This window comes from Lonchura striata, chromosome 9 (genome assembly GCF_046129695.1).
Source record: "Lonchura striata isolate bLonStr1 chromosome 9, bLonStr1.mat, whole genome shotgun sequence".
In the NCBI taxonomy this organism is placed as follows: Eukaryota; Metazoa; Chordata; class Aves; order Passeriformes; family Estrildidae; genus Lonchura; species Lonchura striata.
In genome coordinates this window covers 5,878,711-5,903,614 of record NC_134611.1, presented here as the reverse complement: position 1 = coordinate 5,903,614, position 24,904 = coordinate 5,878,711, and the positions used below count along the sequence as shown (strand labels likewise).

Here is a 24,904-nt window from a genome sequence, read left to right as displayed (position 1 = left end):
TTTTTATAAATCTATGATTCCGAGGGGACTGATAAGTAAGGTACAGATATAGGAGAAACTTTCCTTTCTCTAATTGGATATCTCAGTTATCAGTTTTCCACAACACTCAAGAAATCCTGTGATGACATAATTTGACCCTGAGTTACAGACTCTCTCCTGTTTTCCTGATTTATTTAAAAAGGAGCAAAGCGGGGATCATTTGGAAGTTTTCGACAATAGAAAGGCAAAAAAAATCAATCAGGAAAGGCTGGAAAGTTGCATTATTTCTGCTGATCATTTCCTCCAGGCTCTCATGTTCATGGAGATGTTCTTCAACTGTTGTAAGAAATAATAAATATAATTAAGCCCAGTTGGCAGCCTGGGTCTAACTGATAATAAACCCAGTCTTGTGAATTAAACCAAACAGCCCAACCTGCCAAATATTGTTTGAACCCTGGTTACTGAGAATTTTAGATTTTCTGTACTGACAAACACTAACACTACATTTAACCTAAAACCCTAAAGAAAGCTTCCAAAATTAAATAATAAAACTAAAATTAGAAGTGTGTAATTTAAATAGAAGTGTATAGTATTACATAGTAGAAAACCTAAAGTTTAAAGATTTAAAATATAATAATATATAAAACAAAATGAAAGTTTTAAAACAGAAGCTAAGTCTTTTTCTTCACAAGTTTAAGCAATACTATAATTTAATTAAAAAGTCCACATTACACACCACAAGTAATTAGTTATTAAGTTAAAAATAAAAATAATTGAAGTATAGATTCTTAATTCAACACTTTATCCTTTAAAAGCCTTATAATAAAAGAAACAGAGCTTCATTTTTTAGTTTATTAATATCAAATACTATAAAACTCACAGTTTATAAAACTGTAATATAAATAAAAACTAATAAACATCTAAGTCCACACAAAAAATACCATCTCACACATTAAATCATAGCAAAAAAAAATTCAAACCCAACACCCATTAATGCCTTAATGTCACCCTTTTTCCTGGGTGTCACCCTTTCTGCCTGGGTTGGAGTTCATCCCCAGGACAGGGGACCTGAGTCCCTAAACTCCACATTAGGGCTGCAGCTCAGCCTGCTTGGAAACAAAATTAATTTTCTTTGTTTGATTAAACATTCTGAGCCTCTAAACCTTGCTTTTATTATTTATTAATAAATATATCTATAATTAATATTAATATAACAAAATTATTATTTCTTAATAAAAACAAACTGTGGATTTATCATATTATAAATATATATGGTAAAATATATCCATTTATTGTGAATAATATCTATTTTATTATATTAAAATTAAAATTGCACAGCCCCTCACCCAGCAGAGAGGAGGGAGATGCTGGCAGTGCTTCAGAGCAGAGGTATAATCTGCTTTTCCAATATTTCATGTGGTCATTCCAGGTAAGAGCTCTTTTGAAGCCAACCCCAAAATCCCTTGTGGAGCTGCTAAAATCTTGCAGCAGCACTTGGGGCCAAACCAAGTTTTGGGTTTTTGTGAAGCATTCCAGTGCTCAGGAGGGGGGGGTTGCTCTTTAAGACAGTTTTAATCCAAAAATTCTCATTTAGCTCTAATCAGAAGGACATTTTTAAGTGGCTTAGAGGGATTTCTTTGAGGCTGAAGGCTGTGAGGAAAATTCTGCCAATATTTCAGTGCCAATATTTCAGTGCCAATATTTCAGTGCCAATGGATTTCTGGCCTGGGTCACGTTTCAGTCCTGGCTCAGCAGAGCCTGGCTTTGCAAGGACTTGGCCTGAATGTGTGCTGTGTGCTCAGAGAGGACTAACAAAATCCAATGTTTTAGACAGTCTCTAATTCATGCGAGATAAAACCTGATTTTTGTTATGCTTGAGGCAACACAGGAAAATTGCTGATCTGCTGTTTGATTTTTAAATGCAACCCACTTCCTTCTTCTGTCACTGCAGAGCTGCTAAAATAGAGGTGGGAGGTGTTGTTTTGGGGACAAAGATTGTATTTTACAATGGAAAATACACCTCAGTCCCAGGCTTTGGGAGCTTTTTATTCTGTTTTGGGTGTTTGCTGCTCTACCTTATGCAGTTAAAAAATACAATGCAACCAAAAGTTAAATTCTTTGAAACCAAGGTCCTTGAGTTGCCTCCCCACCAGCCTGTGGTGGGTTCAGAGCCATTCCAAGGATTCAGTGCTGCAGGAGAACAGATAATTTGAGTTTTTCTGGTCCCCACTGCCTCTGTTGACCAGTGGTTCACTCCTGGGGAAGAGTGGAAAGGGCTGGAGGAGGGAAGAAGGGAAATAATTCTATAACCTGGGTGTAAAATGGTGTAAAATCATCTCTGGCTGTCATGAGTTCAGTGTAACTGAGTCAGAAAACTGACAGATGAAATTGTGACTTCATTACGATTTTTTGGAAGAGAAAATGGAACATTTCTCAGGTGGAACAAGTGGCTTTCAAAGCCCTCGCTTTGCTTCAAACCCTGCAGTGTCTGGTGACCAAATGCTGCTCCAGAACTTTCCTGGGAGTGGCTGGGTGGGAGGGAATAAAGAATTTCTCACACATTTCAGAGCCCACTTAAATATCTGAGGTCACCTCCGAGGCTCCCCTGGGCCATAAGGCCTTTAATTATGAGGGAAATCCTATTTAAAGGCCAATAATGTTCCTGTGGTCACAGTAAAACCTCTCACACAAGCCAGCAGTAAAATCTCAGTGGGCAAATCTCAATCTCTGTCTCATTTTGTGCTTTTTTCTTCAGTGCCCAGCTGTTGCTGATAATTCCTTAACCAAAAACTCTCCTGCTCCTTGGGTTTTGTGTTGATGGGGACCCAGGGCAAGGAGGAGCACTGAGGGATCTGCTGGAGGTTCAGCAGATCCAAAGCTCAGCTCTGGGCACAGCTTCCAGCAGGATTTGGGTTTGTCTGCCAGCCTCCCTTCCAGTGGGCTGGGAAACGAATGAAGATGAATTTCCATGTTTGAAATTCAAACAGTGCAATAGTGAAAGCTCCTGCTTGTGGTAGGAATTATTCAGGAGAACAAAAAGTAGGGATGATGATGATAATAATAATAATAATAATAATAATAATAGTAATAATAATAGCAATAGCAATAATAATAATAATAATAATAATAATAATATGGTGATGATGATGGCAGCCTTGCAAGCCCAGGGCACTGGCAGGGGGAGAGGCAGCATCTGTGGCTCTGTGGGATGGATTTGTTTCCTGTCCTTGGCATTCTTTCAGCCACATGAAAAGTCCTCTCTGTATGGAAATCCTTCCTTTCCGTGGGCACTTTGGGAATGAGTTTTCCTACAAGGATAACATCCCTGCTCAGCCAGCCTGTGTGCAGTTACCACTCACTCCCAGGCTGTGCAGCTCCATCACAAAGTCCTGCAGTGCAAGGGAGAGGATTATAAGGTGTTACATTATTTATCCTGATTATTAAAACCACTCCTGACGTTCCAGCTCTGGCTGTTCAAAGCAATAACCCCAGGCCACCTCAAATACTGTAAAAGGAGTTAATCATCCATTTCTGAGTGTGTCAAGTTTATTGATCTTGTTAACAGGAAAACATGTGTGGTTACCTGGGTGAGGAAGGAAAAACACTTATTATCTGAGCTGGTATTTGGATGCTGTTGTTGGTGCCTGAGCCAGCCAAGATCAGTGCTCAGCAAAAATGAATCACAAATGTTACCCTGCCGTGGTTCCCCAGCCAAATTTCTTGTGTGGGTGAATTTACTTTAAACAAAAAAATTTCTCTCCATTCTGATTTTGCTGCAGATGAATGGACACATTATTTTGCCACAGTTCTGCCCAGCAATTAGCACCAAGGACACTTTGCAAGTCTCCTTTCAAGGGTCCCAGCTGGTTTAGAGATTTGGGGAGCTTAAAGTGAGAAGGGACTGATGCCTTGTGGGGGCTGCCCTGGAGCAGAGGCTGGGCAGAGTCCCAGAATAAAGCAGGGATTTCTCCAAAGCATCTCCTCCATGGATCCACCTTGGGCAGCACCAGAGCCCAGCCAGGGCTGCACCCAAATGACCCAAAATGGTCCCAAAATGCACGAGCGCTCCCGGGGCTCTCCCTGGGATCAGTTCTGCTCCATTGGCACCTTGGAGTTCATTGTCCCATTCCAGCTCCAGCCCATCAGTCCCACCCTGCTTGTTTTTCTCTCTCCAGCCCACGCTGTTTGTGCTCCTGGGCTGAGGTTTGGATCACTTGTCCTTGGTGCCCAGCTGGAGCAGGAATTGTTTTGTCTCCCTGCTCTGTGCACAGAGCTCAGCATCCCCTGGTGTGAAGCTCAGAGTTACACACTAAAGCAGCTCAGAATGTGAAAATATAAATTTAAAACCTGAGGCATCAGGACCATTGCAGTCCCCACTGCTGTAGAACTTCTCTCTTTGGGCATGGCTCAGTTCTGGGGATTTTCAATGAACTGGGGCACATCTTTGGGGAAAACAATGGGTTTGTTGATTTGATCTGTCTTTAACTTCTGAACACACTCGTGCACGGGGTCAGATGCCTCTTTTGGATCCTAAATGCGCATCCACTCCTCCCTTTACAGCTCTTGGCTCTGAGAGGTCACTTTTCCACAAGCTCCTGGGATTGCCCCAGCTCTGTCACCACCTCCAGCCCTGGGCTGTTTGGGATTCGTTCCAGCCATCCCATGGTTTGGCTTGGGTGCTGTAAGGCCAGCAGATGTGGAGTGATTTGGGTTTTCCCAGGATGGGTGGGAGTAAGGACAGCCCACGATATCCTGCAGAGATCATGGAGAGGTTTTTCTACTTTCTACATTTTCTAAATTTCACTACATGGTGGCTTTCTTCTTCTTTCTAGCTCTGGGATGGAAATTGCTTCACCTTCCCTGTGTTTAAATTCCTTTAGCAATTCCTCTCAAATGTCTTCTTTAGCTACTTTTGGAACAGAAACTATTTTATTGCTTTTAAATGATTCATTTAACTCCTTTAACACCTTTAACTCTGGTAACAGTTCCACCATTTCCATCTTGTGAGAAATAAATATGAATTACAGCAGAAACTCTTCATCTTGGACTTGAGAGCATCAAAAAGCCTCCTTTGCACTGTTGGCAGCTCTGACAGTTTTGGAAACCTCCTTGTCTGACTTTTGCTCCTCGTGGTGATTTTTCAGCATTTATTTAAAATTCAGTGGTGTCAGTTTTTCCTCCTCAACAGGTACCAATTAGCCCAGGAGTATCAGATGAGGATTTGCCTTTCCAGGAGTGTTCCCATCTTTTGGAGACGGGGAAAGAGCAAGAGATAATGAGAGAAAATATTATTCAATCAATGATAAATGTGAGGGAAGGCTCTGGGGAGTGTTTTGGGGTCTGATCTCAGCTCTGTGGGGATAAACCTGAGGAACTCTGGGCTTCAGCTCCGTATTTTCCATGAATAACATGGATTTGTTACTCCATCCTTGGCATCGCAGACGAAACAGGCAATTGTGGTCTTGCCAAAATAAAGTTCCTAGGCTGGATCAAAGGAGCAGCAGGGCAGGAATATCAGGGTTTCCTTTGATTTCCCCCTCTAAATGCTGCATGCATGGGGGCGTGCCTGCCTTTTAAATGATTTTTGGCTTAATCCTCGAGGGTTTGATGCATTTGCAAAATCCGTGTTTTATATTGCAAGAGCACGATAAGAGTGAGTATTGATCTGAGAATTTCACCCACTCCGAGATAAAACCCAGCTTTAAAATTTGATCCAGTGCAACTGCTCGAGTGTGCAAGAACAGATGTTATTAAAACAAGGCTCTAGAAACAAGTCTGTTATCTTAAATAATATTTTTCCACAGGGAGAATGCATTAATATCAGCCATATCATGCATTTGAGCCTATCAATACCAATTAATTCCAGATTTGCAGCTGAAATGCTGATGGCACAGGTAGGAAGTCTGGCAGATATGCTTTAATTTGCATCAAAACACCCCAATAATCATGTGTAAAATGCCTTAAAAAATTGTGATCCATTCCCAGTGGTACATTAACATAATTACTTCTAATGCAAACCTCCAGGGGATTCATATTCTCAATTGCTGGCATACTGGAATAATAAAATAAAACTAAAGTAATTGGGACAGTTTTATGTGTTGAGAAATACCAATAAATTCCATATCCTAAAAGTTAGGTCCAGGAAAGTGGGTGCATTTTTAGCCACGTGAATTTTAAAATGTGCTTGTTGTGGGGGATGAAAAAGAGGGTTTTTTTTCACCTCGAATACCAATTATTGGCTATAAAAAGTCTGTGAAGGGACAGCATTTTAGATGTTTTCTACAGATTCAGACAAACAATTTAAACTTGTAGAGTTTCAAACTGGTTGGCCTTGAAAAATTAGATGTTTCCAACAAAAAATAAAAATTAGAGTTTATGTAATAACTGTTTTAATCCTGCTGCCAGAAAACAGGCAGGAAGGTGTGCTGGAATATAATCACTTTTTTGGGCTAACATGAGGAAGAGGCAGTGACTGGTTGGGTTTTTTTCCTAGAAATTGAAGTTTTGGGAGGGATTTGTCCCATTTTGGAGTAGAAAACCACCATTTTTTCCCAATTCTTTCCTCAAAGCAGGATTTTTAGAATTTAAGGCTGGGCATCCTTCTGAAGGCTATCCAAAATGTGAATAATTGGGCCGTAAATTCTGAATATTCCAGCCCTCCCTCCTGAAATGTGAGTGGTTTGGTCCCAGGGTGGTTCCTGGAGTGTTGTTGCTTCACTGGGGTCTGAGCAGCCTCCGGAGGGAGGGAAAATGTTTTTTAAGGAAAACAAACAGGTTTTTTTTCTCCATGCCTTATCCCATTTCCATGAGGGCACAGAGGGACGGCTCTTCGTTCCCACTGGAGCCAATTTCCCCCTGGTGTTTGTTGTCTTAAGCAGGAATTTCTTATCTCCAAAAGGATCTTTTCCACAGCCCATTCCCAGTTTGGGATCCCTTTAAAGCTCTGGCAATTCCCAGCTGAGGAATTTGTGGGGCAGATTTATGATGGAGCTGCAGTTTTTGTGAGCTTCCAATGTTTGCGCAGTTGTGAGGCTTGACCAAATAATTCAGAGAGACTCAAAAAGGGTTTGGATTGTTATGTGTAGTAATGACCGCTAATAAAATTAATTTTTTTTTCCCTATTTTTAATCTGGCTGAATAAATTCTCATTTAGAACAGGATTTAACCCCAGCTCAAGTTTGTGATGCTCCTAAACCCAACAATCCCACACTGCTGAGGAAAACTCAGTGTTCCCACCCAGGCTTAGCTCCCAGCAAGGTTCTTGAGGAAAATCCAATTTCTTAAAGCACCCTGGAATTCCACAGATCCATGGAAAAGCCCTCGGAGATGGAGAGCAGCCACCCCCAGCACTGCCCCACATCCACGGGGATTTTCAATCCCTGCAGGGATGGGGACTCCACCAGCCCCAGTCCCAATGCCTGATCACCTTTTCCATGAAAAAATATTCCAAATATCCAACCTAAACCTCTCCTGGCACAACTGGAGGCTGTTCCCTCTCATCCTGTTCTCTGGGAGCAGAGCCTGACCCCCTCTGGCTGCCCTCTCCTATCAGGGAGATCTTTTTATCTGTGAAATAAAAAGAGAATTAAACCAGCTAATTTTGGTAAATTGGAGCTTGCTATTATTTTTGCAGCAATTGTGGACTCCGTTTATTGATGGGTGCAAATTTCTGGTCAACTAATAGCTTAAACAAGCTAACATTATAGGTATTATTTTTAATTAACTTGTGCTGAGGCATGTGTTTCACTTTTAATTCAAGTGTCAGGCTTGTGAAGTCTGTTTCTCATCATGCTTAAGGTTAAAATATTAGGTCACCAGAAGAAAGAGCTATTTGAGGCACAGAAGACAAATTAAATGTTAGGAGGAAGGAGAGGGGAGGGAGGAGCAGAAATAAAGCTGTGACTACACAAAATAAGGGAAAGCAGGAAAGAGTTAGGGAGAGATAAAATGGGCTGAAACCCATTTTATGAGGCTCAATATTGCAGATTTTCTATCAGTTTGAAGAGCTCAAAGCTGCATTTGCAGTGTCCTGATACCCAGGAAGGGTTGGGACGTTGCTTTCTAGAATATCAGAATCTGAATTTTCAGAATTTAGGGCTGGGCAACCTTCTCAAGTCTAACCAAAATGTGCATAATTGGGCCCTAAATTCTGAATATTTCCTCCCAGCTAGGAGGGATTTGGACCAAAAAACCTGGAGGATGTGGCCAAGCTCTTGGAGGAAGTCTCTTCCTTTGCCTTGGTGTCCAGTTCCCAGCAGTGTGCAGGACATGGGTGAGGATGGGGTGGGCTCCAGCCCCATCCATCCCCTCCCAAGGCCCCTCAGACCATCAGCCACGGGGTCTGGGATGACTCAGGGCAGAGCAGCTGCAGATTTATGGGATTTTTTTGGGATGGAAGGATTGGCAGCTCCACCCCGACCTCCTTCCTGGAGCTCCGTGCCCGATGAGAGGTGGGCAAGGGTGGCTGAGACCCCTGAGGCTCCAGGAGGGAATCCAGCAGGAGGGAGGGGATTTTTCTGGGGGTTTTCTCTTCTGAGAGAGGAGGCAACATTCAGCACGTGTAATCCTGTCCCTCTTGACTGCTTTTCAAAAACATTTCACCTTTTTTCCCCCCCTCTGCGTTTCGAAACTTGGACGAGCTGAGCTTCCAAACGTGACCTGAAAATGGCTCTGTCAAACAAACCACCAGTGCCAGGAGTTCCTGCCAATCCCAGAACTCTGCAAATGTGATTTTCAACATCTATTCCGTTCATCCTGAATCCTGGTGTCAGGAATCTGCCAGGACAGAGCCAATTCTCCTCCTGAGGCTGTTTCCCAAGCAGCTGCAGCTGCTGAGCCACCCCACCTGCAGGGCCTTTGTCAGCCAAGGGACACTTTGGAGGGGAAAACGTCCCTCAAGCTGAATCTCAAGGCTGATTTATTGATTTTTGATCAATATTTAGCTCTAATTTGTAGCCTTTATGTGGCCTGGGTTCCCTGCTGCCATCCCACTGCAGATCCATTCAAGCAGCATGCCAAACCCACAGGAATTTTGGATTATTTATCCATATCTGGGTTGGAGACATCATTCAAAGCAACCATCAGCCTGAACAGTGAGGTAACAACTCAGTAAAGCCATTCCTTAGGCAGATCCTATTTAATTATTTATTAAATTATTTTATTATTTAATTATTAAATTATTATTTTTTTTTAAATTAAAGAGTCCCAGAATGGTTTGGGTTGAGGAAGACACTCCTGCCAGAAGCAGGGACACCTTCCACTATCTCAGGCTATTATTATTATTATTGTTATTATTGTTATTATTAGTATTAATTTATTCATTAATAGATGCTATGGGACTCTATAATTATGTCTAAGCACAACATAATTAATTTTTTACTTTCTCTGCTTTCCCAGTGACCCATTTCAACCCTGGCTGCCCTGTGCTTTTCAAGGGGTGTCAAACAGCAACAGCTTTTATTCCCCAGAATTTTCCCCTAAATTACACAATGACACGCAAGTCTGGGCAGTTCTCTTCTTTTTGCAAAGTGAAATGCAGGAATTTGCTGAAATATAATCATGAAACAGAGCCAAGGTGTTCCCATTTTCCAAGTGAGGCACAAGGAACTGGGTTTTGCTCTTTGGAAAGTATGAGAGAATTTTATTCATCTGTTTGCTTTAAGGGAGATCTGCCAAGTCAAAACCCTTTCATTTCATCCTGTGTGAAGCTGGAACATGAGGAAGGAACAAAATATAATTTATTTAACAATGTACAAATAATTTATATAGAGAGGGGGCACTGGGTGTGCATAACCATAAAAATAATTTATTGCTACACCTTGTAATTAGACAGAAAAAAAGAAAGACAAAATGTCTTTCACTTTGTCAGTGAAAAAAACGTCTGCAGTCTTCACCCAGAGCCAAAACTTTTCCATCTCCACTTGGTAGATCTGGGAGATAATTCAACATTTATTTGCTTTTGCTCTTCAGATTGGTTAATTCTTATAAATCAACCTTCTCTGCATTTACACCTTAATTAATCCTGGCTTTTGGGACACTCAAAGCAGTTGGGACTTTGTCTTGCCTTGTTCTGTGCTCTCCTTTGGCCATTTTTGCTCAAGATATCCAAATTAGTCCTGTATTTATGATTCTTTCTTGCAGGATACTCGGAAAGGAAAGGAAAGGAAAGGAAAGGAAAGGAAAGGAAAGGAAAGGAAAGGAAAGGAAAGGAAAGGAAAGGAAAGGAAAGGAAAGGAAAGGAAAGGAAAGGAAAGGAAAGGAAAGGGAAGGGAAGGGGAAGGGGAAGGGGAAGGGGAAGGGGAAGGGGAAGAATCCATGGGGTGTGGTAGGAATGACCACACAGTTACAGCATCTCTGGAATATGCTTTTTTAATACATTGGATTGTAAAAATAAACACAGCATGATCTCACAGCTTCAGTTTTTCTATCAATATATGAAATTCTTCCAAACAAACTCACATTAAAGCCTGGTTACAAAGCTTTTGCTGAACTGAGTTCCTGGACTTGTTGTTGGCATTTGCTGGAAATGTTGTTTAAATTTGGGTGATTTCTTGTCGTTTAGAAAAAAAGGCTGGCAAAGAACGTTCAGGATGTTGGGAGGTGGAGTTTGACAGAGAACTTGCAGAGATGATTTGTGTTTAGGAACCAGTTGCAGAGGAGGTGATACCACAAAGCCCCTCCAGGCTCAGTGTGAACCAATAAATAAATATTGCAGTCTGATTGTTAATGTTTCACTGCATGGGGATGCCCAAAAAGCTGCAGAGGCAGAAATTGTGCCCAGTTTCAGAAATAGCTGCTCTGGGAGGGGCTCAGCCTCTGGATTCACTGGAGCTTCACACCAGGAGCAGCCGAGATAAAGAGATGGAATCAGAGAATGGGCTGGGCAGGAGGGGATCTTAAAGAGATTTTGGTTGTGGACACCCTTCAAAGCTCCTCCTTGGTTTTCTGTGAGTTGGAGCAATCGGATCCTCAGAGACACCTGAGCACGGTGTCAATTAATCCTTGGTGCTGCTGTTACACCAAGCCAGAGGTGCAGTCACAGGGGGAAGTGCAGCAGGATCCAAAAGCAATGGGCCAGCTCCAAAAGAAACAGCCAGGCTGGAAATATTGACAGGGTGAAACAGAAAGCAGAGTGCAAACCAAATCTGAAAAGAAAGAAGCTCAGCAGCGCTGTGTCATCTGTTGGTCATTAAAATCCAGCTCATTCTCCTGGGCAGCCTTCACCCAAGGCTCAGAGGAGCTTTTTGGGGTGCAGGCAGTGCAAGGAGCAGGAATCTCTTGGAACCCTGGATGCTGAGAATTTGAGACTTTCTGTGCTGACCCCCAGGAGAACACTGCATTGACCTGAGGCTGTGGAGAAGCTTCCAAAATGGAATGACAGAACTGGGATTGTGGGTGTGCAGTTTGAATTGAAGTGTGTAATGTCTTAAGATGGAGAACGTAAATTTTAAGTTTTATTTATTAAATTTATTTTCTTTAAAATTTAACATTATATTTAAAAAATTATTTATTTAAACAAAGTTTTAAGTTTTATATATTAATAGAATAATAGAGTTTTAAGTTTTGTATATTACTAGAATACTAGGTATATATACTAGCAAGATGGAGGTTTTAGGGCAGAAGCTGGTCCTTCTTCATCTGCTTCTCCACGGGTTTGGGTGATTGTGTAATTGGATAAAAAGTTCCCATTGCAGGCATGTGTGGTTGGTTATTGGGTTAAAAGTAAAAATAATTCAGGTGTCATTTCTTAATTGGACATTTGATCCTTGAAAGGCCTTGCAGAGAGAGAGATGGGACTCCATTTGTAGTTTGTTAGAGTGAAGGGCTGCAGAACTCAGGGTTTGTGAGGCTGAGATAAGAACCAACAAACATCTGAGTCCCAACAAGAAATTCCATTTTGCGCATTTAATCCCCACCCTGGCAAAAAAAGAAGCCCAGACTCCTCAGGACTGAGTTATGGGGCAGCTCCCAGACCCCAAATCCTGCGCTGTGCTCGGCTGGAATTGTTCCTTCCCTCCCCACTCCAGCCAGAATTTGCACAAGTGATTCAAGCCCATCCCCACCAGAAACGCCTGCAGGCTTGCACCGATTTCCAGCTCGTTAGGATTTAATCATTAGGATTTAAGCTCGGCTGTAAATGTTAACACGTTAATTGCTGGGTCAGCCCTAATTTCCATCCTGCTGGAGCCAAAGGGACTTTTCCTTGTGCGGGATCGGGATCAAGAGGCAGAAACGCATGGGAGCAGGGATGAGGTGATTCCTTACACGGAGCAGGTGAGGGATGCCAAAGAGCACTGCGGGAAAGGAATGAGGGCTCAGCCTTGATCCCGAAAACTGAGAGCTGTGCTTAAAGCCAAAAAGTGATAATAGCTGAGTGTAAAGCCAAAAACTGATAATAGCTGAGTGTAAAGCCAAAAACTGATAGGTGCGTTTAAAACAAAAACCCAATTGCTGTGTTTAAAACCTAAAACTGATAGGTGCGTTTAAAGCAAAAACCCAATTGCTGTGTTTAAAACCTAAAACTGATAGGTGTGTTTAAAGCAAAAACCCAATTGCTGTGTTTAAAACAAAAACCCAATTGCTGTGTTTAAAACCTAAAACTGATAGGTGTGTTTAAAGCAAAAACCCAATTGCTGTGTTTAAAACAAAAAACCGATTGCTGTGTTTAAAACCTAAAACTGATAGGTGCATTTAAAACTAAAAAACCGATTGCTGTGTTTAAAACAAAAAACAATTGCTGTGTTTAAAATCTAAAACCGATGGGGGTGTTTAAAGCCAAACCTGCTCCTAGCTGTGTTTAAAGCCAAAGCCTGGTAGGTGTGTTTAAAAGCAAAAATCCGATGGCTGTGTTTCAAACCAAAAGCCGATGTTTGCGTTTAAAGCCGAAGCTGAAAAGAGCCGTGTTTAAGGGCAGAGCGCTGGCAGGGGCAGCAGGAGGTGCGGGATGTGTTTTTAAGCTGCTGGAGCCCTTCACGCTTCTGTGGGTTCCGTGTGGGGCTCCGGCTGTGGATGGGCTGGGATGGAATGGCTGGAAAGCACAGGGTGATCCCCTCGGCAGCATCTCTTCAGTGGGAAAGGATTTTGGGAGCTGTGGCAGCTCCCCAAAATCGCTCTGTTGGGGGGAGCAGCGGCTCAGGGAGCTGCTGTTCAATAGAGGAACCCCCCAACCCTTTTTGTGTCACCCCCGAGCAGAGTCTCGGGGTCCCTCTGCCCTACCCTGATGCTCCTTTCGTTTGTTTTACCTTTCTGCCCAATTATGGAGCTGATTTCCAAAGCAATCTTAAATCATTCCTGCTCCTCAGGAGCTACTAATCTGCATTGTTCCCTGTGGGAATTCCCTGGATGTAGCCCCAGGGAAGAGCAGGTGGTATCCTGACCCTTTCTCTTCACTCTAATCTTCCCCTCCTGGGATTTGCTGCAAAATCCTTCTCCTCGGGGATTTCCAGCCAGGTGAGCTGGTGTCCCTGCTCACTGCCACTCCTTTGTGCAATCCCCCAGTGAAATTCCATAATAAATTTATCCTGGAGCCAAGGAGGCTCAGGGGGACCTTGTGGCTCTCACAGCTCCTGCCAGGAGGGGACAGCCGGGGGGTCGGGCTCTGCTCCAGGAACAGGGACAGGAGCAGAGGGAACAGCCCCAGGCTGGGCCAGGGCAGGCTCAGGATACTGGGAAAATATTGGATATAAATTATATAGATACAAATATTGGATGTTGGGAAAATTGCTCATGGAAAAGGAATTGCCCAGGGCAGTGCTGAGTCCCCGTCCTTGGGAGGATTTTAAATCCCTGTGGATGTGACAGTGCAGGTGGAAGAGCTGGACTCGATGACCCTGGAGGGCTTTTCCAGCCCCAGGGATCCCCAAATTCCCTCTGGCCATTGCCAATTTGCCCAATCTGGCCTCTCCTCCCTGGTGAGGAGCTTCCACCTGGTGTTAACATCAACCCAAGTGTTTGGAATCCCTGCAGGATCAGAGCCACACCTGGATACTCCCAATGGCTGCATTCCACTGGGGAACAGCCTCAGGCTGGGCCAGGGGAGACTCAGGTTGGATATTTTTGAAATTTGTTTAGAGAAAGGGTGGTCAGACACTGGCACAGTGCTGGTGATGCCTTGTTCAGGCTGCCCTGGAGCAGAGGCTGGGCAGAGTCCCAGAATAAAGCAGGGATTTCTCCAAAGCATCTCCTCCATGGATCCACCTTGGGCAGCACCAGAGCCCAGCCAGGGCTGCACCCAAATGACCCAAAATGGTCCCAAAATGCACGAGCGCTCCCGGGGCTCTCCTGGGATCAGTTCTGCTCCATTGGCACCTTGGAGTTCATTGTCCCATTCCAGCTCCAGCCCATCAGTCCCACCCTGCTTGTTTTTCTCTCTCCAGCCCATGCTGTTTGTGCTCCTGGGCTGAGGTTTGGATCATTTGTCCTTGGTGCCCAGCTGGAGCAGGAATTGTTTTGTGTCCCTGCTCTGTGCACAGAGCTCAGCATCCCCTGGTGTGAAGTTCAGAATTACACACTGAAGCAGCTCAGAATGTGAAAATATAAATTTAAAACCTGAGGCATCAGTGGAGTCCCCATCCCTGGAGGGATTTCAGATCCCTGTGCATGTGGCACTTGGGGACGGGGTCAGTGGTGGCCTTGGCAGTGCTGCAGAATACATGCACTCAATTTTAGCGACCTTTACCAACCTTAAGGATCCTATAATGCTATAATTCCATAAAAATAATTAATTGGTAATTAATTCTAGCCTATCTGGGCATTTAATGATGAGAAGATGAACTCAACTCCAGAGCCTGCAGTCTCTGTTGGGGTTTTTCAGCTCAGGTTTCAGTGTTTCTCTTCCAGAGCCAGCAGAATAAAGATATTGTCACCAGAGTGGCTCCCTGCAGGAACCCAAGGGTGTGGCTGTGGATCCCTGCTTGCATCTCGGGTGTCTTTGCTACCGAGTCCCTGAGGCACCTCTGCCTTCCCTGGGGCTGTTAATGAGGAGCTTAATTGGCAGTTAAAGTCCTGCTTTTGCAACCCAGCTTCCAAGGTGCTTGGGAATACCTTGGAACCATCATCCAGGGAAACCTGGAGCCTTTCCCACCGATTTCCCAGTGGTGAGGTGGCCGTGGAGGAGGTTTCACAGAATTCACAGGATCCCTGGGTTGGAAGAGACCTCCAAGCCCATCGAGTCCAACCCAGCCCCAGCACCTCAGCCAGCCCCTGGCACCCAGTGCCACATCCAGGCTTTTTAAACACACCCAGGGATGGGGACTCCCCCACCTCCCCGGGCAGCCATTGCAGAACTTTATCACCTTTCTGTAAAGAACTTTTTCCTGCTCTCCAGCCTGTATTTCCCTTGGCACAGCCCGAGGCTGTGTGCTCTGTTCTGTCAGTGCTGCCTGCAGACAGAGCCCAGCCCCAGCTGGGCACGGGCACCTTTCAGGAGCTGTGGGGAGCGCTGGGGTCACCCCTGAGTCTCCTTTTCTCCAGGCTGAGCACCCCCAGCTCCCTCAGGGCTTCCTCACAGGGTTTGTGCTCCAGCCCCTCTCCATCCTCGCTGTCCTCGTCTCCATCTCTCCCATCCCTCTTTCCCACCCCTTCACCTTCACATCATCAATTATTGCGCTTAATCCCTGGGGTTTGGCTCCTCGCTGTGAGCGCTGCGGGAACCCGGGGCCGCTGCTCCGGGAGCCCGGGGGATGGGGTGGCTGGGATTTGGGGATTTGGGGATGTCGGGATGTCCTGGCAGGCGATCCCAGCGCTTCTCCCCGCTAATCCCATTAGCCGCCGCTGGCCGCGGTGACAGCGCGCTGGGAGCGCACAAAGCACGGGCGGCTTCAAAGAGCCCCCGCGGAATTTGCATTTCCAAACTCTCAGAGCCGAGGTCTTCGGCAGGGGATGAAAGTGGCTTTTGTTAAACTTAATGGCAGAGTTGATTAAAAAAAAAAAAAAAAAAAAAAAACCTCTGATTTTTCCCTTATTAAGGCGTAGTGCGATTCCGCTGTTGGGTGTTTGGTATCTGGGGGAGGGAGAGTTCTGCACACAAAGGAAATAACCTGTTCCCTACGCGGCTGTCATCATCCCTAGGGATATCCCAGTAGCATTTATCCCACTTTGAGAGCCATAGAGGAGCTGGCTGGGCAGGAATAACAAAGAAATAACTGCAACTTTGCATTAAGCTCCTCCTTTTTGCTGGGAGCTCAAGCAGAGCCAAAGTGTCTGTCCGGAAAATCCATCCCAAAAATCTCAGTGCAAAATATCCCCGAGTGGATCCTCAGAGGAAGGGACTGAAAGGGCTGATTTCAGTTGGGATTTCAGATTTCATGTATTCAAACCCCTCCTCAAAACCCCACTAAAATTCCCTGTTCCGAGCTGATTATTCAAAATACCCAGCGTCTGCCAGGGTCTTCAGTAATTTCCTTTTTTTGTTTTGTTTGAAGAGCATTGGCAAATAATTTCCCATCTGGATTTCTGGAAGAAATGTCTCCTATATTGCCTAAAAGAAAGCACCTAATGAAAGAAATGTGTCTGTAGAACTCCTGTCTCAGTTTTGGCTCTGTTTTAGCACTAAATGTTGCCACACATGGAAGGCCGAGCAAACATTTCTATTTCCAGGGTACCACTGCTGGCAGAAGTTGAATTTTCTATATACACTTTAAATTCTGCCTGCATGACCCTTCCTGCTGTGTTTATCAATATTAAGCACAAACTTGGTTCAAAAATAGAAAACTATGTGTTAGCTGCTTTAAATAAACATCAATCCTATTTTTCCAGGCAGTTTATATTTCTCTCCTAATCAAGCCTGGGTGTATTTCTGAGCAGAGCCTTAAAAGCACTCATTTCATGCAACATTAATGTGTATTTTGGCTATGCTGAAACGCCACTTTTTACCAGGCAGATGAAAGGGGTCTATTTAAACAAACAAACATTCAAGATCTTTTTGAACAGAATGACATAATCCTAATTGTTTTCAATATTTTACAGTCACCTTTTTGTGTTTCTGGCTGCTTTCAGGGATGAGTATGAGGAGGATGGGTTTTGCCAGCCCTACAGGGGCATCGCCTGCGCCCGCTTCATTGGCAACAGAACCATCTACATGGAGTCCCTGCACATGCAGGGGGAAATAGAAAATCAGATTACAGGTGGGTAAAAACACCTTGGCTGCTTCTCCACTTAGCTGTCTGCTCCCAGAAAGTTGCTGGAGTTTTATAAAGAGCGATGTTGTTTTGTTTTGTTTTATTCCCTCTTGCCAGGAGCTCATCTCTGCTCCTCCAGCTCCTCCTAAAACACCTGGAAAAAAAAAAGATTTTTCAAGGAAAAGGGGCTGTGTGTTTACAGCTTCTGGGAGACTCAGTGCTGCTGTTACCCCAGAAGGTTTTGAAAGCAAAGGAGGACAAACTTTAGCTGATTTTACTTGGCTGGAATAATTTAGTTGCTGGGAAAGGCCGCATAAATAATCCAGCAAGCAGCATTATTCCTTTGGATTTATGGGAGAACCAGTTGCCATTAGTTTTGTGGGATGTGCTGGTGGTGTTGCTGGATTCAAAGATATCATAGATACCATGATAGTCTCTATTTTTTATATGAATTAACTTGGCCTGATCCTGGTAATCATCTCTGTATTCCATCTCTATATAACCTAGCCCTGGTAATCATCTCTATATTTAGGTTTTTTTTCCTTGCTGTCAGAATACCCCAAATTTCTCTTCTCCCTTTGTCTTCAAACACTGTTTGCAAAAAAAAGACTTAGTTTCCCCAAGAAAGGCAATGTGGAGCCACTAGTTCATAATCTTCCAGCATTTAGTTTGAAAAGTTATTTGGGATTGTATTGGGATTGTCACCTTCCACAAAGGAACTGGTGCAGGAATTTGGGATTTAGCTGTTGGGCTTCTAAATATTACATGAATTTTTAAATTATTCTAAATTACTTGGGAGGAAAAAAGGAATAACTAAAGGAATAATTACATTTGGGGGTTGGGTAATGAGCTTAGCATTAATGCCATGATGAAAACCTGATGTATTTTCCTAGTAAGTGAAATCAGCATGGTTAATGACTATTGTAAATGCAGGTGAACCCAATGGGAAGAAATGAGGATGTCTGACTCAATTCAGAAAGCTGAATGATTTCTTTATTATAACTATGCTAAAATACATTAATATATAATATAAAAGGAGGATACTAAAACTCCATACTACTTTCTCTGACTCTAAGACAACTGGTGACCCTCCCTGAGAGTCCCCAGGTGGGTTGGATTGGCCATAGGCTCAAACAATCCTCACCAGAATCCAACCAAGCCATCACCCCAGGGAGACAATTCTCCAAACACATTCCACATGGGAAAAACAAGGAGCAGAAATAGAAATTTTCTCTTTCATTTCTCTCTGTGCACCTCTATGAAAAATCCTGAGAGGGAGAGCAATGTGCTTGCCACAAATGACTTCCGGTGTAATTAGTGCTGTGCATTCCTGCTCATCACCTGCACAGCTGCAGTGGGAAGTGGGTTTTTTTTGGGAAGGCAACAGCTCAGGGAAGAAATTCCCAAGCCAAAGCCTGGTGTGTGTTTTCCAGCTGCCTTCACCATGATCGGCACCTCGAGCCACCTGTCGGATAAGTGCTCCCAGTTTGCCATCCCCTCGCTGTGCCACTACGCCTTCCCCTACTGCGACGAGACCTCCCCTGCTCCCAAACCCCGGGATCTGTGCCGGGACGAGTGCGAGATCCTGGAGAACGTCCTGTGCCAGACCGAGTACATCTTCGCCAGGTCCAACCCCATGATCCTGATGAGGCTGAAGCTGCCCAACTGCGAGGATCTGCCCCAGCCCGACAGCCCCGAGGCCGTCAACTGCATCCGCATCGGGATTCCCATGGCCGATCCCATCAACAAAAGTGAGTGCAAAGCGTCTGCTCTTCCATGGAAAAAGCAGGGACTTCTTATAATAGAGGGAGTGTTGGAATCTGAGCTATTGATGATTCCCAGATTGTAGAAAGTCTCTGTCTGTCAGCCCCGCTGCCAAATCAAAGCCATAATTGGTCTGTGCTGGTTTCCAGGTTGTTTATTCTGTTTATCTCTCACATGTTCTGCTACCCTGCCCAGCTCTGTCCTGCAGGGCAGCGTGTGGGGCTCTGCCCTCAGTGGGATGTGACAAACATTCAATACCAGAAACTCCCTGGGCTGCATTTACAAGAACGTGCCAATATCTGTCACCTACGTTGGACAGTGTGTCCCCAGCCTGAACCAACAGAAAAATGCCAACACCACAGTGAGACATGGAGGGCATGAAGAAGGAGAAAAAGGACAAGGCACACCCAATTTTCTCCAGCTTGTCCCCTTTGGACCCCTCATCTAGAATCCTAAAATTTTACTTTTGCACCCGTGCCACACTTAATTATTGCTTATATCAAACACTCAGAGCTTGTAATTGATCCTGTGAGATTGAAAACTCTTTTCCATGGCCAGAGATCACAGCCAGTGTCTCTGGGGGCTCTGTCCAGGGGGTTCCTGAGCCCTGCCAGGGTCCCAGGGCAGCCAGAGGGAAGCCCTGGATTCCCACAAGGGTGTGCTGGACAAGACAAACGTTGGTCAGGCCAATATGGTCAATCAAACTTTCTCCCTTTATTAGTGAGAAGATGGCAGTTTATATACCCTTCCATATAGTTCACAGTTTACACAGTCACTCTCATTGGCAAGCTAACATTGTTTACCTTTGCCTTAAGGTGGTCAGGCTTTTCACACTGCAGCTCTACCCTAATTCACACTCGGATAGCTCATTACTTTGTAGTCACCTTAACATAATTTCTAACTGTGCCACAACTAAATTCTTACTGCATCAAAGGCTTCATGGCCCCACCAAGGCCGCTTATCAGGCCTAGTCTGAGGGGTAGCTCAGTTCTTAATCCATACATAAATCCTGCCCTCTCTCTCTCTCAAAAATTCGGCAACACATGGAAAAGGTGCTGCTGTGCCAAGATTGGCTGGGAGGGCTCGTGCATCCCACTTGGAGCCAGTGCTGGGCTTTGGCAGCTCACAGGTGAATTTCCCAGCTTGTCCAGCAGGATTCTGAAGGATTTCTTCAGGCATTCTGAAGGATTTCTTCAGGAATTCTGAAGGATTTCTTCAGTTTTTTTCTAAGTAATATGGGGTAGGAAACTATGAAGTGTAAGCATGGGTGGCTTCATCCCCCCTGCTCCTTCATCCTCCTCCCACCTCAGCCTGACATGTTCCAGCAACACCACAGGTACACTGGAGGGATCCTTGTCAGAAGGAACATTTGCAGGGCTGTCCTGCCTAAGCCAGCCTAATTTTAGGCTCTGGCTGAGACCACTCTTTGATCAGGCAGGGCTGTAACCTGTTCACAACCCTTCCACATGTGAGCGCTCAAATATAAAACGTGGCTCCCACAAATTGTCCACCTTCCAATGAAAAGAATGGCTGCAAATCCATTTCCCACTGTAGTTTACCCTTCTTTTGTGCACCTCATATTAAAAATGCTTGGCAGAAGCTGTTTTCACTACAGGAGCATAAGCTTTAAATCCTTCCAGGAATGTGAATGCAAAGCAGGCCCTGCCTTGCAGCCACACCAAACTGGGAGCCCACATTCCCAAAATGGACCATGCTGGGAGATGCCAACAGCTCATCCTGAGATGCTGCTCTGCTCCAGAGCCTGCAGTCTCTGTTGGGGGTTTTCAGCTCAGGTTTCAGTGTTTCTCTTCCAGAGCCAGCAGAATAAAGATATTGTCACCAGAGTGGCTCCCTGCAGGAACCCAAGGGTGTGGCTGTGGATCCCTGCTTGCATCTCGGGTGTCTTTGCTACCTGAGTCCCTGAGGCACCTCAGCCTTCCCAGGGGCTGTTAATGAGGAGCTTAATTGGCAGTTAAAGTCCTGCTTTTGCAACCCAGCTTCCAAGATGCTTGGGAATACCTTGGAACCATCATCCAGAGAAACCTGGAGCCTTTCCCACCGATTTCCCAGTGGTGAGGTGGCCGTGGAGGAGGTTTCACAGAATTCACAGGATCCTGGGTTGGAAGAGACCTCCAAGATCATCGAGTCCAACCCAGCCCCAACACCTCAGCCAGCCCCTGGCACCCAGTGCCACATCCAGGCTTTTTAAACACACCCAGGGATGGGGACTCCCCCACCTCCCCGGGCAGCCATTGCAGAACTTTATCACCTTTCTGTAAAGAACTTTTTCCTGCTCTCCAGCCTGTATTTCCCTTGGCACAGCCCGAGGCTGTGTGCTCTGTTCTGTCAGTGCTGCCTGCAGACAGAGCCCAGCCCCAGCTGGGCACGGGCACCTTTCAGGAGCTGTGGGGAGCGCTGGGGTCACCCCTGAGTCTCCTTTTCTCCAGGCTGAGCACCCCCAGCTCCCTCAGGGCTTCCTCACAGGGTTTGTGCTCCCAGCCCCTCTCCATCCTCGCTGTCCTCGTCTCCATCTCTCCCATCCCTCTTTCCCACCCCCTCGCCTTCACACACTCATAAATGAAGAGTGTTTTTGTCTTTTGGTTGTCTTTGCAGATCACAGGTGCTACAACAGCACGGGCGTGGATTACCGGGGCACGGTGAGCGTGACGCGCTCGGGGCGGCAGTGCCAGCCCTGGAACTCGCAGTACCCCCACACCCACACCTTCACTGCTGCCAGGTATCCCGAGCTCAACGGGGGCCACTCCTACTGCAGGAACCCTGGCAACCAGAAGGACGCCCCGTGGTGCTTCACCTTGGATGAGAACCTCAAGTCCGAGCTCTGCGATGTCCCAGCCTGTGGTAATGCCTGACCCGGTGTGGGCTGGAGCTGGGGGCAAGGGGAAGGGGTTTGGTGCCTTGTTCAGGCTGCCCTAGAGCAGAGGCTGGGCAGAGTCCCAGAATAAAGCAGGGATTTCTCCAAAGCATCTCCTCCATGGATCCACCTTGGGCAGCACCAGAGCCCAGCCAGGGCTGCACCCAAATGACCCAAAATGGTCCCAAAATGCACGAGCGCTCCCGGGGCTCTCCCTGGGATCAGTTCTGCTCCATTGGCACCTTGGAGTTCATTGTCCCATTCCAGCTCCAGCCCATCAGTCCCACCCTGCTTGTTTTTCTCTCTCCAGCCCCCTCAGCTCCCTCAGGGATTCTCCAGCTCCTTCCCAGCTCCATTCCCTGCCCTGGCCATGCTCCAGCCCCTCCATGGTTTTCTTCTTGTGGGGGCCCAAAAACAGGGAGAGAGGGTTTGAGATGCACATGATGGAGCCCAGACTATCTCCCTTCCCCCTGATCTACCCTTTCAGTAAGAACATGATTTAGATCCCATTTTGGCATCGATTTCCATATTTCCATTAATTGAAAAAGACTTTGGAGCAGACTCAGAACATGTCTCACTGCAGGAATGTTCATAACCATAACCAGAAAAAATGTAATTTGGTTCTGGCTCTGGAGCAGGAATGTCAAAGGCATCTCCTTTCTGAGGGGAAAGGTAAATGTTACTGTGACAACCTGTAGGCAGCATCAAATCTGGTGTGAAACTTTGAATTTCTACAATATTTCTGTCCATGCAAATGGCTGTGGTTTTTTTTCTCAGCCTGTTATCAATATTGGTATTTCTACATGCAAATAAAACAATTATGACCCATTTGTTCAAGCCTTCCATTCACTTCCCCCCAGGTCTCTGAAAAGCAGAATCAATTGAGAGCTGAATCTCCTTTCTTATTCATTTTGCAAACCCAAAATGCAGCCAGGGCAGTTCTATAACACAAATTTCAAATCCATTTTAGAGCACCTGGCAATGTCACCTCTACTTTTCAAACAAGGCCTGAGCTGTGTTGGCAGTGCTGGTTTTAGATTTGGACTTACTGATCTCTATGGGCTTTTCCAACCTCAACAATTCTGTGATTTTTCCCTACACTTTTTGAGTCCTGTACCTCTTCTGCTCTTATTTCAACAGAAATAACAAAAAATTATCCTGAAGATTCTTGTGCCAGTCCCCTCTAGATGGGCTCTGAGGTGCCAGGCTTGTGATCTGGCATACCAGGACTCTTTTGGAGCCAAATTCTCTGATTTTCAAGCTTTGCTTAATAATAACTGAGATAGGCTGGCTGGGCTGGAGAATTCCTGACAAAGTTTTTAATTGCCAAAACCTCTCACTGCTGCCTTAAATGGTACTTGTTGTTCTATGGCTTTATTATTCTAAATAGAAACAGAGCTGGATCAGGTGAGCAGTAATTGAATTGTTAAGTGCTAATCTGCATATTAAAACCAGAATACCATGTGGGACTTGCATTCTGCTGGTTTTGCACTGGCTGAAAGAGCCATTTCAGGCCTGTTTTAATCAGTATTGTGCATTCTGCCTCACCAGGACATGCCTAGATGGGAAATGGATTTAATTAGGGTGGCTCCCAAGAAGCCCATTAACCTAATGAGGCTTCACAGTGGGGGCTGCTACTTAATAAGAATAATAATTGCCTTTGACTGGAATAGCTCAGGTGATGAACTGGTGCCCAGGTCTCCCTCTGCCTCGTGCTGCTGCTTTCTTTTCCTTTCTTCAACTGTATCTCACAAGCTGGGAGAGATTTGTTTCCTCAGAGTTTGTCAGCCTGATTGAGGGGAGATATGAAACATGGGGTAACTCGAGCATGAGGCTTAGCAAAGCCCAGCCTAAGAAGGTTGGGAAGGGCAGTGTGTCAATCCCTGCCTCTCTGGGAACAGGGATGGTGCTTTAGTCCTCTCCCATTTCCCAAAGGCTGTAGGAATATTTGGGCCACCCCTCCTCTCAATTAAAAACCAGATGGCACAACTTAATCTGAAAGGAATGATCAGAGAGGACGTGGGGGGAGCAGAGGACAGCGTGAGCCTGAAAGAGGAGAGGGGTTATGCAAAGTGACATCCAGAACCATTTGAACTTTGCCTCTGTCACAATTTGAGTCAAGCCCAAGCTTCAGATCAAGTTCATGTTTAATGAAGTGCATAAAAGAGATCTGTGTGGGCCGCTAAGCACTTGTACAAATCCAGACTGGAAAACACAGACAAACAAACTGGAGTGACCCTGCAGGGATAATAAAACATTCCCCATTCTCCCAGAGCCCCCGAGGCAGCCTCAGGCATTTCCAATTCCTTTGGAAACAGCCAGGCTGGCCTGGGCTGGGGGATCCTCGAGTCCCCTGGAGTGAGAGCTTAATCCGGGTGTAATTCCACCCTAAACCTTGGGAATGCTCCTGGGAAATGGCAGAGCAGGGCAGGCTCTGTGTCCCTGTCCCTGGGGCTCCTGGGATGGGGGATCTGTCCCTGTCCCTGGGGCTCTCGGGATTTGGGATCTGTCCCTGGGGCTCTCAGGATTTGGGATCTGTCCCTGGGGCTCTCAGGATTTGGGATCTGTCCCTGGGGCTCTCGGGATTTGGGATCTGTCCCTGTCCCTGGGGCTCTCGGGATTTGGGATCTGTCCCTGGGGCTCTCGGGATTTGGGATCTGTCCCTGTCCCTGGGGCTCTCGGGATTTGGGATCTGTCCCTGTCCCTGGGGCTCTCAGGATTTGGGATCTGTCCCTGGGGCTCTCGGGATTTGGGATCTGTCCCTGTGACTGGGGCTCTCGGGATTTGGGATCTGTCCCTGGGGCTCCTGGGATGGGGGATCTGTCCCTGTCCCTGGGGCTCTCAGGATTTGGGATCTGTCCCTGGGGCTCTCGGGATTTGGGATCTGTCCCTGGGGCTCTCGGGATTTGGGATCTGTCCCTGTGACTGGGGCTCTCGGGATTTGGGATCTGTCCCTGGGGCTCTCAGGATTTGGGATCTGTCCCTGTCAGCCTGGGCTCCTCCCAAAGCCTCTCCCCTCTCCCCCTGCTTTTCCCTCAGCAGCGTTTCCTGGGAGGCTGGAGCCAGCCAGGGGATGCAGTGCTGGATATCCTGGGCAATGGCAAAGAGGGGATCCAAAATGTTTCCAAAATGCTCTGGGAAGAGCCCTGAGAGGGAGCAGGGCTTGCAGGGA

At 45.8% G+C, this 24,904-nt stretch overlaps 1 protein-coding gene across 1 annotated transcript in view; it reads left to right on the top strand.

The window, feature by feature from the left end:
* Positions 1–24,904, top strand: part of ROR1 (receptor tyrosine kinase like orphan receptor 1) — a 153,549-nt gene that overhangs the window by 123,102 nt on the left and 5,543 nt on the right. Inside the window, exons 5-7 of the mRNA XM_077785317.1 lie at positions 16,975–17,102; positions 18,530–18,847; positions 21,474–21,719. Coding sequence (XP_077641443.1) covers positions 16,975–17,102; positions 18,530–18,847; positions 21,474–21,719 — 692 coding nt within the window. The remainder of the gene's footprint in view (positions 1–16,974; positions 17,103–18,529; positions 18,848–21,473; positions 21,720–24,904) is intronic.